The sequence below is a fragment of the Benincasa hispida genome, chromosome 1, assembly GCF_009727055.1.
Source record: "Benincasa hispida cultivar B227 chromosome 1, ASM972705v1, whole genome shotgun sequence".
In the NCBI taxonomy this organism is placed as follows: domain Eukaryota; kingdom Viridiplantae; phylum Streptophyta; class Magnoliopsida; order Cucurbitales; family Cucurbitaceae; genus Benincasa; species Benincasa hispida.
This window is the reverse complement of record NC_052349.1, coordinates 88394220-88407009: the sequence shown is the minus strand read 5'-3', so window position 1 is coordinate 88407009 and position 12790 is coordinate 88394220. Positions and strand designations below refer to the sequence as shown.

The following is a 12790-nucleotide window of genomic DNA, read 5'->3' as shown; positions in this document are numbered from 1 at the left end:
GGAAAGGAATAATTGGCATTCGGACTACGGAGAGACAGGATTTTTAGCCACCAATCCTTTTTTTATGCCATTTTGGGAGCACGTGGGTCACGTGGCTATTATTTGGCAGCATATCGACTCATCAGCAACTGAAAACCCTGGGCCCCGTAATATAATTATAATATCACAATCACACATCAAAAGATATGTTTCTTTGCTTAATATATATATATTTCTTTATTATTATTTAATTAAATTGATGGTTAAATTACAAATTTGATTCTTATAGTTTGGAAAAAGTTAATAAATCATATAATTATAAAAGTTAGAATTTAGTCTCCATAAATTGATAAAGCATGATAAATAATATTTATGATGTGATAAAATGCTCATCATTAGTCGGAGAAAGTTAAAAAATATAGTTGATTTTGGAAATAATGACAAAAATGAGGTATATGGAAAAGAATTTTTGAAAATAAGTGAGAATAAAAAGTATAAACAAAAATAAGGTGGGAAGGAAAATCGTGTACCCGGTACACGATTAAGCTTTAATCCAACACCACATTAGCTGGACGGTGGATTGGTCAACCACGTACTCGTGGACCAGGTCCATGATTACTTTTTTCTTTTTTTTTTTAATTAATTATATATTTAATTGTAAATTATATATTTTTTTTCTTTTTTAATCAAAATTTAATCGTTTATTTTCTAATTTTTAAGTAATCCTCAATTTTAATCAATAAAAAAAAAATTGTGACTTCACTAAGTAATACATCTCTCTACAAATAAATATATATATATAAAAAAAGATCTCATGATACTGAAGAAGATTTACAATTAGTTCTTTAATTTGAAAATAGAAGTTTACATGAAATTTAAAGATGACCCACATGGGGATTGTCTTCATCTGTCTCTAAATTAGCTTCGCCCGGTTGCTGTTGTTGTCTGCGACGAATACGTCTTTGATCAGTGTTAGCAACATTGAGTCGTCTTGTTTGTTGAATAATGCTTTTTATGTTGACCGATGTTTGGTCACACATTGAACTCAACTCTAGTAAATCGTGTTATGCTGAATATTATTGTACTTCTTCAATAAAATTATTCTGTACAATGAAAAAATTAATATTAAACAATATTCATATCATATATTTGGGAAATGCCTGATTTTAAATCTCTTACCATGCAGTAATAGTAACTGCCGCCAGGTGTGATAAATCACCTTGTGATTGAATCGTACCAGGAAAAGTAGTCGTCTGATACAGTTGGTGTATTTGTTATTTCTCCCTGTGCACAACGATCATGTCGTGCATATCAGTAGGATATATATTTCGCATGAATTTGATACCAGTCTTGGTCGTGTTTATCTCTCAAATCAATTTGGTGTAGTTCTGGGAGTGTATAGCACAACGAAAGTACTGTTTATTGCAGACCGAACTGTCTCAACACACGATCTAGATGATGTCACTCTACTATATGGAAGCATATAAGAGGGCTAACGGTCAACCATATGTCTTGACCATCACGACAGTAATCAGGTAATGATGACCAAATATCTTGCGTGTATGATGTCCAATTAATATGACAAAAAAATAAGATAATTATACACCCAATTAATCTGACCAAATGTTTTAAATATTCATTTATATATACATTTGTTATCTTATTATGCATCAGTTGTCAAATATTTTTCGATATACTAGCAACATAATTGCTGATTGTACTGAGACAGCTAATACACCACTCCATCTAAAATTATAAAAAAAAATACAATTAATTTATATTCTTACATAAAATGATAACAAAATAAATTTATAAATGAAATAATACCTGACACTAAGTAGACAATGACCTGGGGCCTTTAACTGGACTTATGGTGCTATAATTGGAAATCTATCATAAGTCCATACCTATAGTAGTATCAGCAACCCCGTTATTTTCAATGTTTGTGCATTGGTAGTGTAAACCCCAAACTCTAAGTTTCCTATATAAACATATGTAATGAAAGGAATGTTATATTAATTATTTGATAAGTGGAGATCCATGGTTACTTACAGGGATTATGAAGGAAGGGAAGGAAAAAAAATTAATTGAAGGAGCTCACTAATTGGAATTGGCTGGAAACACTAAGTGCGGGATGAGGTGGCGGTTTGACCATTGAACACGGGAGGCGGCAGGAAGAATAAATGGAAGTGAAACTTCAAAAGCTCGGTTTTGGCAAATGACATGAGCAAATTAAGTGAGATCGATGCCATTTGAAAGCTGGAAGAATCTAGTTTTCGAGGTTGTTTTGTTGGAGAAAGATCTAAGAAGGAGAACAAAAAGTAAAGAATTTACAGAAGGGGCATATTCTCGGATTAATCAGGGCCCGAGGTGAAGATTAGAAGCTCCAGGGCAAACTACAAGGAAATTTTGGCTGATATTTTAAGGTAAGAAAGAAACTCAATTCTAAACAGGTTTGTAGAATAAAGTTTCTTAAAAAGAAGTATGGATTTTGAGTTATGAATTTTGAAGTTAAAACAGGAAATTTGTGCGTAAACAAACAGCTGCTTAGGAAGATTAAGTAGGCAGCTCACTATAAAGAGCGAGAGGTGGATCTCGCTAAGGACGGAAATCTCGCTGGTTTTGCACTGAATCTTGCTGGAAAGTGTCAAATCTCGCTGGGAATGGTAAATCTCGCTCATGAGGATGATCTCGCTCATGATGATCATCTCGCTAGTAATGCTGATTTTGTTGATAAAAGTTTCATTAGTAAACGAACTATCTGAGCCATTTTGTTGAGAATTCTAAGGATTCTAATCGGGAATTATGTCCTTTCAGGCCAAGAAGAGCTAGGAGAGGCATATAAACCGTTAAGAGTCTCGACAAGCTGTGAGTGGCTAAAATGAACTTAATGCTTTTAGTACTTATGCATAAAAGACCATGTAAGTTACAGTGATGTTGCTGATGAATTTATACTTCCTCAAGTAATAAATGTTTCATGAATAGCGTAGCGTATCTTCTCCAGCTTGTATATGTTTTAACGCATGCCAAGGTATGTCGTGAATTCATTACAAAAGTTAAGTTTCTATGTTGAAGCATGCGTTCTAGAGGAAGACTATGATGGAATGAGTCTTTGTGTAAATGGCATGCAATGAAACTTAATTTGATACTAAGAAATAACCCGGTACTGAAGGACACGGAGAAGGTATCTGGGTAATAGTACCTAAGGTGTTGACGGTACTTAGAAAACTCCACGTGCACGTAGATAGTTCTGAATGAGAGGCCGAAGTATGGATCTCCTAGGCCATATACCAGCAAAGAAAGGCTGAAGTATGGGTCTCTTGGCCGGTAACAGACATTGGAAGCTAGAGCGATGTATACTCATTCTCAACTAGGGAATAATGATGTTTAATGATGTTTAAGAGTAGTTATCAATGTTTATGTTTAGAGGAAGTTGTTTGAGATGCCCATCGATATATTTACATGTTTATAGCGATGTAATGCATGGTGTAATATGATTCTATAGTCGCTCACTAGGCTACTAGCTCACAAATTTTCTATGTTTTCTTTTTCCAGGTAGCGGTCAGGTTCCTCAAGGTTGATCCTGCTGCTGCTTGCCACTGAAAGGCCGGCTTATCAAGAAGAACTTAGATTGATGGTTTGTTTTGAGAGGGACTAGGGCTTTGTTAATGATGTTTGGGCCCAACTGTAAATATTTTATCCGTAGATGTTGTGTCATGACTGTTTGTATACATTAATAATGTTTAACAGACTGATGTTTAGGTTAGAAGGCTTAGGTGGTAAGTGCTGGCAGTAGGGCTAGTAACTGCTACTGTCACATCTCTTTCCAGATTAAGAGGGTAATCTGGGAAGGGGTATGACAGGTAGCCTGACAAAGTTCTCTATAAAGCCATGCAAGACAAGCACCACTCCACGAGTATGCACCAACATACTCGAAATCAGACAGTAGAGGAAGAAACATGAGATGTACTAGAGTATTCGATTTGTCAGCGAACAAAAATCCTCCAATAAGTTGCATAATGTATGCTCGTGCATACCTACGTATGCTGATGTCATCAGCATTGGGAGGTAACTCTGGAAGCTGGGATGCCAACCACGGGATACTCAATGTCGAGCCTTTTAGAGCATTTGGTAGAACGCCCAAAAGCTCGTCACAAACAATTTTCCAATTATATTGTAATGAACCTGTCAAAGGTTCTCCGTTATGTGATTGGGTCCATTTTTCCAAGACAATATCAGAAAAATATTCAAGGCATTCAGGGTTCAATTGTTTCAACTCTTTCATGCATTGCTTCTTGGAGTAGGGCCACAGGTACCCAGGATTAGCTCTAACCAAAATTTGGATTTCAATACTCATAAAATTTGAATCAAAATGTGAATGATCCCGTGTCAATTCAAAATACAAACATGAGTGTTCCCCTTCAAGTTTTTGGTGATTTCAAACATCGTATGAGTTTTACGCCGACATGCCCGTAACCTCCAATCACAACCATCCTTCCATCGTTTGCATCTTACATACCAGATATATTGATTTGATTCCACGACAATAATCTCATAGTGTTCTGTCACACAGTATTTTTTTACAGCAAGTTATAAATCTTATTTAGTATTATATAAGATTGTTTTCTGTATTAAACTAGAATTATCTACACATATCCTCATTTCTTCCAAAGTTGACCCTCGTTCACATGTTGAATTAGTAATTTCCCAATCTATTTGGGTGAAAATATATAACGGTACCAATTCAAGATTTGTTCCTCACTTCTATCATTTCCAAATAATTCATCAAGTTCAACATCAATATCAATATCTCCATCATTTTTAGGTTAAAAAATAACTAAATTTTCAGGACGCATCGACATATTTATTCAAAATTTTTCAATTATTATAGTTGATAAAAAAAATATGTTAATACAACAAAAAAAAAAATTGTCTTTCTTTTTAAAGAAATCCAAATATTTTCTTAAATCAACCCAACAAATAGCCCAACAAAATAAGTCCAACAAAATAAGTATAGATACAAAAATTCAACCGTCCAATTATAAAAAAAAAAAAAATTAACCCCTAATACATTTAAATCAACCCAAATATATAAAATATACATAAATCTATACATAAATCAACCCAAATCATATAAACAAATTAGCTCAAATCATCAATCATATAAACAAATCTTTACATAAATCACCCCAAATCAGCCAAGTATGCAAATTTATAAACAATTATATAAAATCATATAAATAAATCTATAAATCAACCCAAACAAACAAATCTATAAAAGCCCAAATATACAAATTCATATATTAGAAAAAAAATAAAGAAAAGGTTTTAACAGATGGCGACAAATGGTAGGCACACGACAGTAGCAGCAACAAGATCAACAAGATCGGAGATGGCGACCGATGGCAGTGAGAGGAAGAAAAAGGAAGAAAACGTTTCGAGGAAGAAGAGTAGGACCACTAAGTTGTTTACCCCGTACACGAGTTAGGATAATCGTGGAGTCCACGATTACCCTAGTCAACACTGCATGATTATCCATGTGGCAGTTTACGCATGCCAGGTCACAGGTAATCGTGTAATGGGTATACGATTATAACACCTATTTTTGATAATATTTTCCACCCAATCCTATCTTTGTTAATAATTATTAAAATAAAATTATTTAAAAAAAGTCTAAATAGTCCTACTATAGAAATTTATTCTAATTATAAATTTTTTCGTCAAAACATAGAAACTAAACTATAATTATGAATCTAAGAACTAAATTGTTACGATTTCCAAATAATAGATACCAAAATTGCATTGTATCCAAAATTGAATTATAAATTATCTCTAGACTTTCAAATTTGTAACAAACTTTAAAATCTTCAAATTTTCAGACTAAATCTGGTAGATATAGAATTGTAATTTGAGTTAACTTACAATTGGAGTCTAGAGATTCTCAACTGTCAATTTGAGTTTTTTAGTTTAAGAAATTGATATATTTATCCAATGGCCCATTAAGTAGAAAGATAAAATTTTAAGCCATATTTGATAGCGATTTCGTTTTTATACCACATTTGTTAATTATTTAATTTTTTTTTTAATTTTTAAAAATTAAGTCTATAAACACTTGGTTTCTTTATTTTATTATATATTTCTTTTATCAATATTTTTAAAAATCTTGAAAATATATATAGAACTTATTTTGTTCATGAAATTTGATTAAAAATTCAACTATTTTACTAAAAGAAGATGAAAACGGAAGAAACAAACAGAATTTTCAAAAACTAAATGGTATCCAAATGGACTCTAAATTTTCTTTTTCTTTTTAATTTATACTTATATTACCCCAAAATTTTAGGTATTGTTTTTACTTTTGTTAAATAAATACTTGAATTTGTAATCATAAGTGAGAGTGGGTTTAGAAAACTGATTTTCAAATATATATAAACAAAATAGATATCAAGCGGAACCTTAAGAATCTATTAGACATTTTTTAAAATTTTAAAGACTTATGGATAACAAATTAAAAATTTAAAAGTTAAAACCACGTTTGGTAACTATTTGATTTTTTTTTTTTTATTTAATTAAGCTAAAAACACTCATTTCACTTTCAAATTTCTTAAATTGTTATTTACTTTTTATCAATATTTTAAAAAATCAAATCAAATTTTAAAAACTAAAAAAGTAGCTTTTATTTTTGAAATTTTGACTAAAAATTCAACTATTATTTATAAAAAAGATGAAAATCATCGAAAAAAGTTGAAAAAAAATAAACTTAATTTTTTTAAAACCAAAAGACTAAAAATGAAACAATTACAAACAAAAGTGAAATAAACACAAAATTTAAAGTTCAGAGATACTAAACTATTTAACTCTGCTAGTTCCTCCTTAAGTTCGAAAAGATAGATATATTTATTTATTGACATTAGCGGATTCTTGATGATCCTAAAGTTCAAAATTATTACATTTTTCTCTTTGGAACATTTTTCGATAAATTTCCAGTGTCATTGCATCTCCCTAATGTTCTTGAAAGTAATCTCCAAAATGGTTATTTACAAGATTGTTTGATAATCTAACTCGCAAGTCATAAGTACTGCGATATCTTTTGACATCCTAAAAGAAAAATATTTAAACCTCTAACAAGTAACAACATTTTTTACAATATATGGAAGCAAAGAATTGAACATCTCATCTTAAAATGATATTCTAGGTCAATAGTAAAAACACTATTTTGACTAGTAACAATACTTTACTTTAAACTATCCATTTCGGTCAAAAAGTACTATTATTATCATTATGTTTTTTCTCCTATAAGTGGGATAAGCAATCGAACCTCTAATTTTGTATAAACACTATGTCAATTGAACTATGCTCATTTTGACACTATTATTATTATGTTATCCAAGTTAAAACAAACATTATTTTTTTTTGGGGGGGACTAAAAGAAAAAATGAAGTTTAATTTAGTACAAATCTTGTCCCCACATTGGGATTTTTTTTCCTTTAATAAAACACTAAAATTCAAGTTTGATCACCTGACTAAACACTAACATATATGCTAATTATCATTAAGCTAAACTCACTTTCATGTTTAAATAGACTTTTACTTCGCCAAAAGCATCTAAGAATGCACCTAAATACCCTAAATACACACTACATCCCTTTGATGTGATTCATTCCTGAACATCTTCTCCAATTTCACCTCCACTTCATTCTTAGACTTAAAACTCATTCCTAGATGCAGGTTTAAAAAATAACATTAATTCCCAAGTAAAAGAATCCCCACCTTCTTATAAGGCCTCAAACACAAAAAACAAACTTGAAAGTTGAAGTTATTTGCCTTTACTCAGTTTTTCACTCCAAGCATGTTGATGATATGGCACTCCCTCACAAGTATTGAAGGGAGGAAAGAACAAGAAGTGTGTGGAATGGCGCACACACTGCATGTTTCAACTCACTTGAACAAAGCACTTTCCCTCTATTTCTACAGTGTAAAGAAAAGGATAAACTATATTGTCTCTGCAACCATGGCATCTCTTCCATATCTCCCCCTTCCTCAACTTGCTATCTCATACCTAAGCCTGCTCTTTCTCCTGCATGTTCTCCCGCTTGCCATATCACAAGATCCAACCTTCTCAAGCCCCACTATAGCTCAATGCACGACGAGTCTTCTTCCATTGGCTTCATGTGCATCATTCGTGCAAGGTGTAACACCGACGCCACCTATGGTATGCTGTGATAACCTGAAACAACTCTACAACAATGTCCCCACCTGCCTTTGCCTCTTGTTGAACGGTACTACCTTGAGCTCTTTCCCTATCAACACTACTAGAGCTCTAGAACTGCCTGATCTTTGTAGCCTTCAAGTTAACATCTCCATTTGTTCAGGTACAACTATAATTCTGTCATCCTAAAGCAAGTCAAATTTCTTCTACTCTCTACTTCTTCATTCTAACATTTGTTATTATTCACCACTAACATTTATAATTCTTTGAATGGCCCTTTGAAGCTCTCCTTGGGCCACCTAGTCCGCCCAGTTCTCATGTTCCTCCTAGAGTAAACACCAACTCCACAATCAGCAATGCTACGGTTTTAGGTATATTTTAGATATTCATCAGAATGATATAGTTTTTGGTTCAGTTCTAATACAACCTCGATATGTTATACAATCTGACTACTTTTGTGAATTTCAGCTTCTCCAGTGACTCAACCAACACCAAAACCTAGCATTGTGGGTTTAGGATTGGGCAGGATCAGTGCTAGTTTCAAACTAAGGGCAGGAATTCAGGTCACAGTAGTGATTGCTATGAAGACTTTTCTATTTCTTGTAGTACTTTATTGAAAACAATTATCATATGATGTATGGGTTGCTTCAGCAGCTAGCAGTGATCCTCTTCTTTATCAGATTTCTACTAGATAGTTTAACAAAATAACATTGTTTCTTTAGCATTTTAACATCTGCCCCCGACCAATTCGATCCTTTTAGCAGCTAGCAAAAATGGTTCTCTGTTTTGAGATATGCCTTATTCCCTTATCTTTCCAAAAGAGAAGTCTAAGACATAAAAGGAAAACAATATGTTGACAAGAAAACTAAGACATATAAGATCAAAATCTTAACTAGATACAATAGGATAAAGTTGTCATAACATACCTAGAAAAATATGCCAATACAAATTCACACAGTACCCTTTGTTTCTTTTGCACTTCTTTAACTGCTTGGGAGGATGCTAATGTATCCAAGATGTGTAATCTGTTTTTGATATCTAAATATTAAGATCATTCCAAACTTGGAGCCACCTCAGTTGGATTAGATTCAAACACATCTGGGTTTGATGCCTCGGGTTCTTCTAATATCTCTCGAGTTTGAACTGATTCTTTATATGCAGGTGTGTCCTTGAAATCAGTTGCTCCTTCATTATATGTAGTGACAGCAATCCCACATGCAATAAGCTATTATAATGATGAATGAATTAGTGAAACACTCATTTATAAAAGGATAACAGAACATAAAATATTTTATCCTTTTGTAGAAAAATTACCCAAAAGGAAACATCTAGCCAATGTTAAATATCATTGTTCAGTTCTGTTTATGATAAAGAAACAAATAAGAACTTTGAGATTGAAATTCAACCCCCAAAATGCTAGGTTACTGGTTAATATATTCTTAGAGAGCAGTGGCTTTAGCTTATCTAAAATCTCATCCACTAATTACAAATGTTTCAACTTAAGCAACTAGATTACTGGAATAAAGTTATTAATCTGGATATTTAGCTCAACCATATCTAAGATTAAGACAGACAACAGAATCAATCAAAATGATATAAGGAAAGAATTAGTGAAATTAAAGGAAGGGGAAAAATCGTACTGCGAAAACGATGCCAAAAGCCCACAAATACTCCAGGAAGAAGCCAAGGGCATCCCACTGCGGACCCTCCCAGAAATCAGGCTGAAGCCCGGGCAATTCCGGCAGATTCTCATCCACATCAAAGGCTACGCCGGCATTTTCAACGTTGGGACTGTCCCTTAAAATCTCCGCCGTCCGATTTCGTTCTTCTTCTTCCTGCTCCTGGGTTGTCGTCGAGCTCCTCCGGTTCTTACCGTCGAATCGGCCGGTTCGGAAGGAGGATTTCTTGGCCTGAACGACATAGAGGGTGCGGGCTTCCTTGGAGGGCGGAAAGAGCGCGTTGCGGCGGAGAAGGAATTGGTTAGAAGGAGTTCTAGTGGAGGATCTGTAGAGAATTCCCCCGCCGGTGCCGCCGGTGGCACCGCCATTGGTTATGGTCAGAGCCATTTGAGTGGTGGAGAGTGAGCTCTGACCACTCGGAAAAATGAAGAGGATTTTACGTGCGGATAAGGAGAGAGATACGCGATTCATTAAATAATTCTTTGGATTATTAATATTCCTTAATCTCATAAAATCTTGAATAACAATTTTTTATTGCGAAAATTTTAAATAACAAACTACAATTGGGTGGTCAATTATTAAATATAGGATAAATATACGATTAAATAAATTTATATACATAAGTTGAGTGTCAATTTGGATGGACTAAGAAAAGAAATATTTTAAAAAATTTATTGAAGATGTATTTGGATTTACTTCCTAAATATTTAAATAATTATTTATAAGTGAAAAAAATGTTTATAAAAATGATTTAAAATAAAAACATTCATGTATTTGACAACTATTCGCACGAGATTTCTATTTTTGATGCTTTCAAAATAAACTATAAACTTTAAACTAGTTGATTTTATTGAATGATCGGCCTTTGGGCTAGTTGATCTTGTTGGATGATCGACTTTTGGGCTTGTTGATCTTCTTGGGTGATCGGCCTTTGGGCTTGTTGATCTTTTTAGCTGATCGACCTTTGACTTTGTTGATCTTCTTGGCTGATCGGTCTTTGAGTTTGTTGATCTTCTTGCTGATCGGTCTTTGGGCTTGTTGATGTTCTTGGATGATCGGCGATCTTCTTGGGTGATCGACCTTTGGGCTTGTTGATGTTCTTGGCGATCGGCCTTTGGGCTTGTTGATGTTCTTGAATGATCGGCCTTTGGGCTTGTTGATCTTCTTGGGTGATCGGCCTTTGGGCTTGTTGATGTTCTTGGGTGATCTTTGGGCTTATTGATCTTTTTGGTGATCGGCCTTTGGGCTTGTTGATCTTGGGTGATCGGCCTTTGGGCTTGTTGATCTTCTTGGGTGATCGGCCTTTGCGCTTGTTGATCTTCTTGGGTGATCGGCCTTTACACTTGTTGATCTTCTTGGTGATCGGCCTTTGGGCTTGATGATCTTTGGTGATCGATTTTTGGACTTTTTGGACTTGTTGTTCTTCTTGAATGATCGGCCTTTGGAGTTGTTGATCTTCTTGAATGATCGGCGATTAGTGTGTGTTCACACGAGGCTTCCAGAGAAACTTGTTTCGTGGAGTTGAACTTGAGTTGGTGTTGATGTTGAGGTTGATTTGATGTGGTTCGATCTCTAGTACTTGATCCTCTGATTCTCTCTCAGTTGGGTAGATGTGCTTGACTTGAAGAAGGAATGCACCGAATGTTGAGAAAATGTCAAAGAATGAAGGATTTTTAATTTTAATTTTTCTATTGGACAACAAGCCAAGTTAGAGATGCCACCTATTTTAATTAGTATCATCATCATCATTATTATTATTTTGACATAAAAATGTCATATAAGTCTTGGAAGAGTGTTTGTGTCTTCAAGGGTCTTCTATCTTCTAGGAGTGCAGCTTCAGGAGTCTTGAGAGTCTTCTGCTTGTTGATGAATTCTTTTTGGGCTCTTTGAATGTAGAATTACTTGTATCTTCAAAAGGACTTCAATCTTCAAACATAATCAGAATGCTTGTATTTTCAAAGAATTTCAGTCTTCAGGATGTTTGCATCTTCAAATGACTTCAGTCTTTAGAATTAAGACTTCAGTCTTCAAACGTGGTCAGCTTCAGAAGTCAAGGAGTCTTCTGAGAATTCCCTATAAGCTCTATGGAGTATAAAATTGTTGACTCCTACAAATGAGGAGAACTCCGAATAGAGTTCTCTGCTGGAATTTATAGACTTGGGTTTGGTTGGTCCATGGGCTTGACTAATTAGATTTGGGCCTTATTTGACATGGATCGAAGTAAGTTTATTCAATCCAATAGTTACGAAGGAAACATGTGACATCATCGGACTTCGCCAATTTATGTCTTCAACTTCAATTTGGGACAAATGTCAACTTCTAATTAGTCTCGAATTCAATTATTTGGAATTTCGTCCTTAGTAAATGAAGTAGCACTTTGCGATCGGTCCAAAATTTCTCATTCAACCAATGCCTTTTTCGAGATTTATGCACGTATGTGGGTGGATGAATCTCGAAAAAATGTAATTTGAAATCAAAGTATGATTTTGACTCTTTTAATTTGATGCATCATCATGATCAAAATATGAGAATTTAGCTCAAAATTTTGATTTGAAATTTTATTTGTTTAACACACTTTCGCCAAGTAAACAAAAAATGAATTTTAGTCATTTACTTTCTTGTTCCGAAAAGGTCACCTTGTAACGCGCCTACCCTAGGGAGGATCCTCGAAAAGGTCTACTCTTGTAACGCCGCTAACCTAGGGAGACCGAAAAGGTCTACCTTGTAACGCGCTACCCTAGAGGATCCGAAAAAGGTCTACCTTGTAACGCGCTCCCTAGGGAGGATCCGATAAAGGTCTACCTTGTAACGCCGCTACCCTAGGGAGGAATTCCCGAAAAAGGTCTACCTTTAACGCCGCTACCTTAGGATGAGATTCCTGAAAAGACTACCTTGTTAACGCAGCTACCCTAGGAGGATCTCG

The 12790-nt window shown here is 34.3% G+C and overlaps 2 protein-coding genes across 2 annotated transcripts; one reads left to right on the top strand and one right to left on the bottom strand.

Annotated features, from left to right (window-relative positions):
- Positions 1-7990: 7990 nt before the first annotated feature.
- On the top strand, positions 7991-8805 carry LOC120079950 (non-specific lipid transfer protein GPI-anchored 13). The gene is made up of 3 exons (XM_039034427.1): positions 7991-8351; positions 8473-8559; positions 8657-8805. Exons 1-3 carry the CDS (start codon positions 7991-7993, stop codon positions 8803-8805), a joined length of 597 nt encoding a protein of 198 aa, XP_038890355.1.
- Positions 8806-9039: 234 nt separating this feature from the next.
- On the bottom strand, positions 9040-10327 carry LOC120068690. The gene is made up of 2 exons (XM_039020426.1): positions 9829-10327; positions 9040-9413 (listed from the first exon to the last, which is right to left on the bottom strand). Exons 1-2 carry the CDS (start codon positions 10252-10254, stop codon positions 9240-9242), a joined length of 600 nt encoding a protein of 199 aa, XP_038876354.1. The 5' UTR covers positions 10255-10327; the 3' UTR covers positions 9040-9239.
- Between the last annotated feature and the right edge of the window lie 2463 nt (positions 10328-12790).

Excerpts from the sequence above, each read along its gene's own strand:
- LOC120079950 (XM_039034427.1), top strand. The coding sequence starts at position 7,991 with ATGGCATCTCTTCCATATCTCCCCCTTCCTCAACTTGCTATCTCATAC. Across the intron at positions 8,352-8,472 it reads TAACATCTCCATTTGTTCAG|CTCTCCTTGGGCCACCTAGT; the intron begins GTACAACTATAA and ends GGCCCTTTGAAG. Across the intron at positions 8,560-8,656 it reads CAGCAATGCTACGGTTTTAG|CTTCTCCAGTGACTCAACCA; the intron begins GTATATTTTAGA and ends TGTGAATTTCAG.
- LOC120068690 (XM_039020426.1), bottom strand. The coding sequence starts at position 10,254 with ATGGCTCTGACCATAACCAATGGCGGTGCCACCGGCGGCACCGGCGGG. Across the intron at positions 9,414-9,828 it reads CTTTTGGCATCGTTTTCGCA|CTTATTGCATGTGGGATTGC; the intron begins GTACGATTTTTC and ends TCATTATAATAG.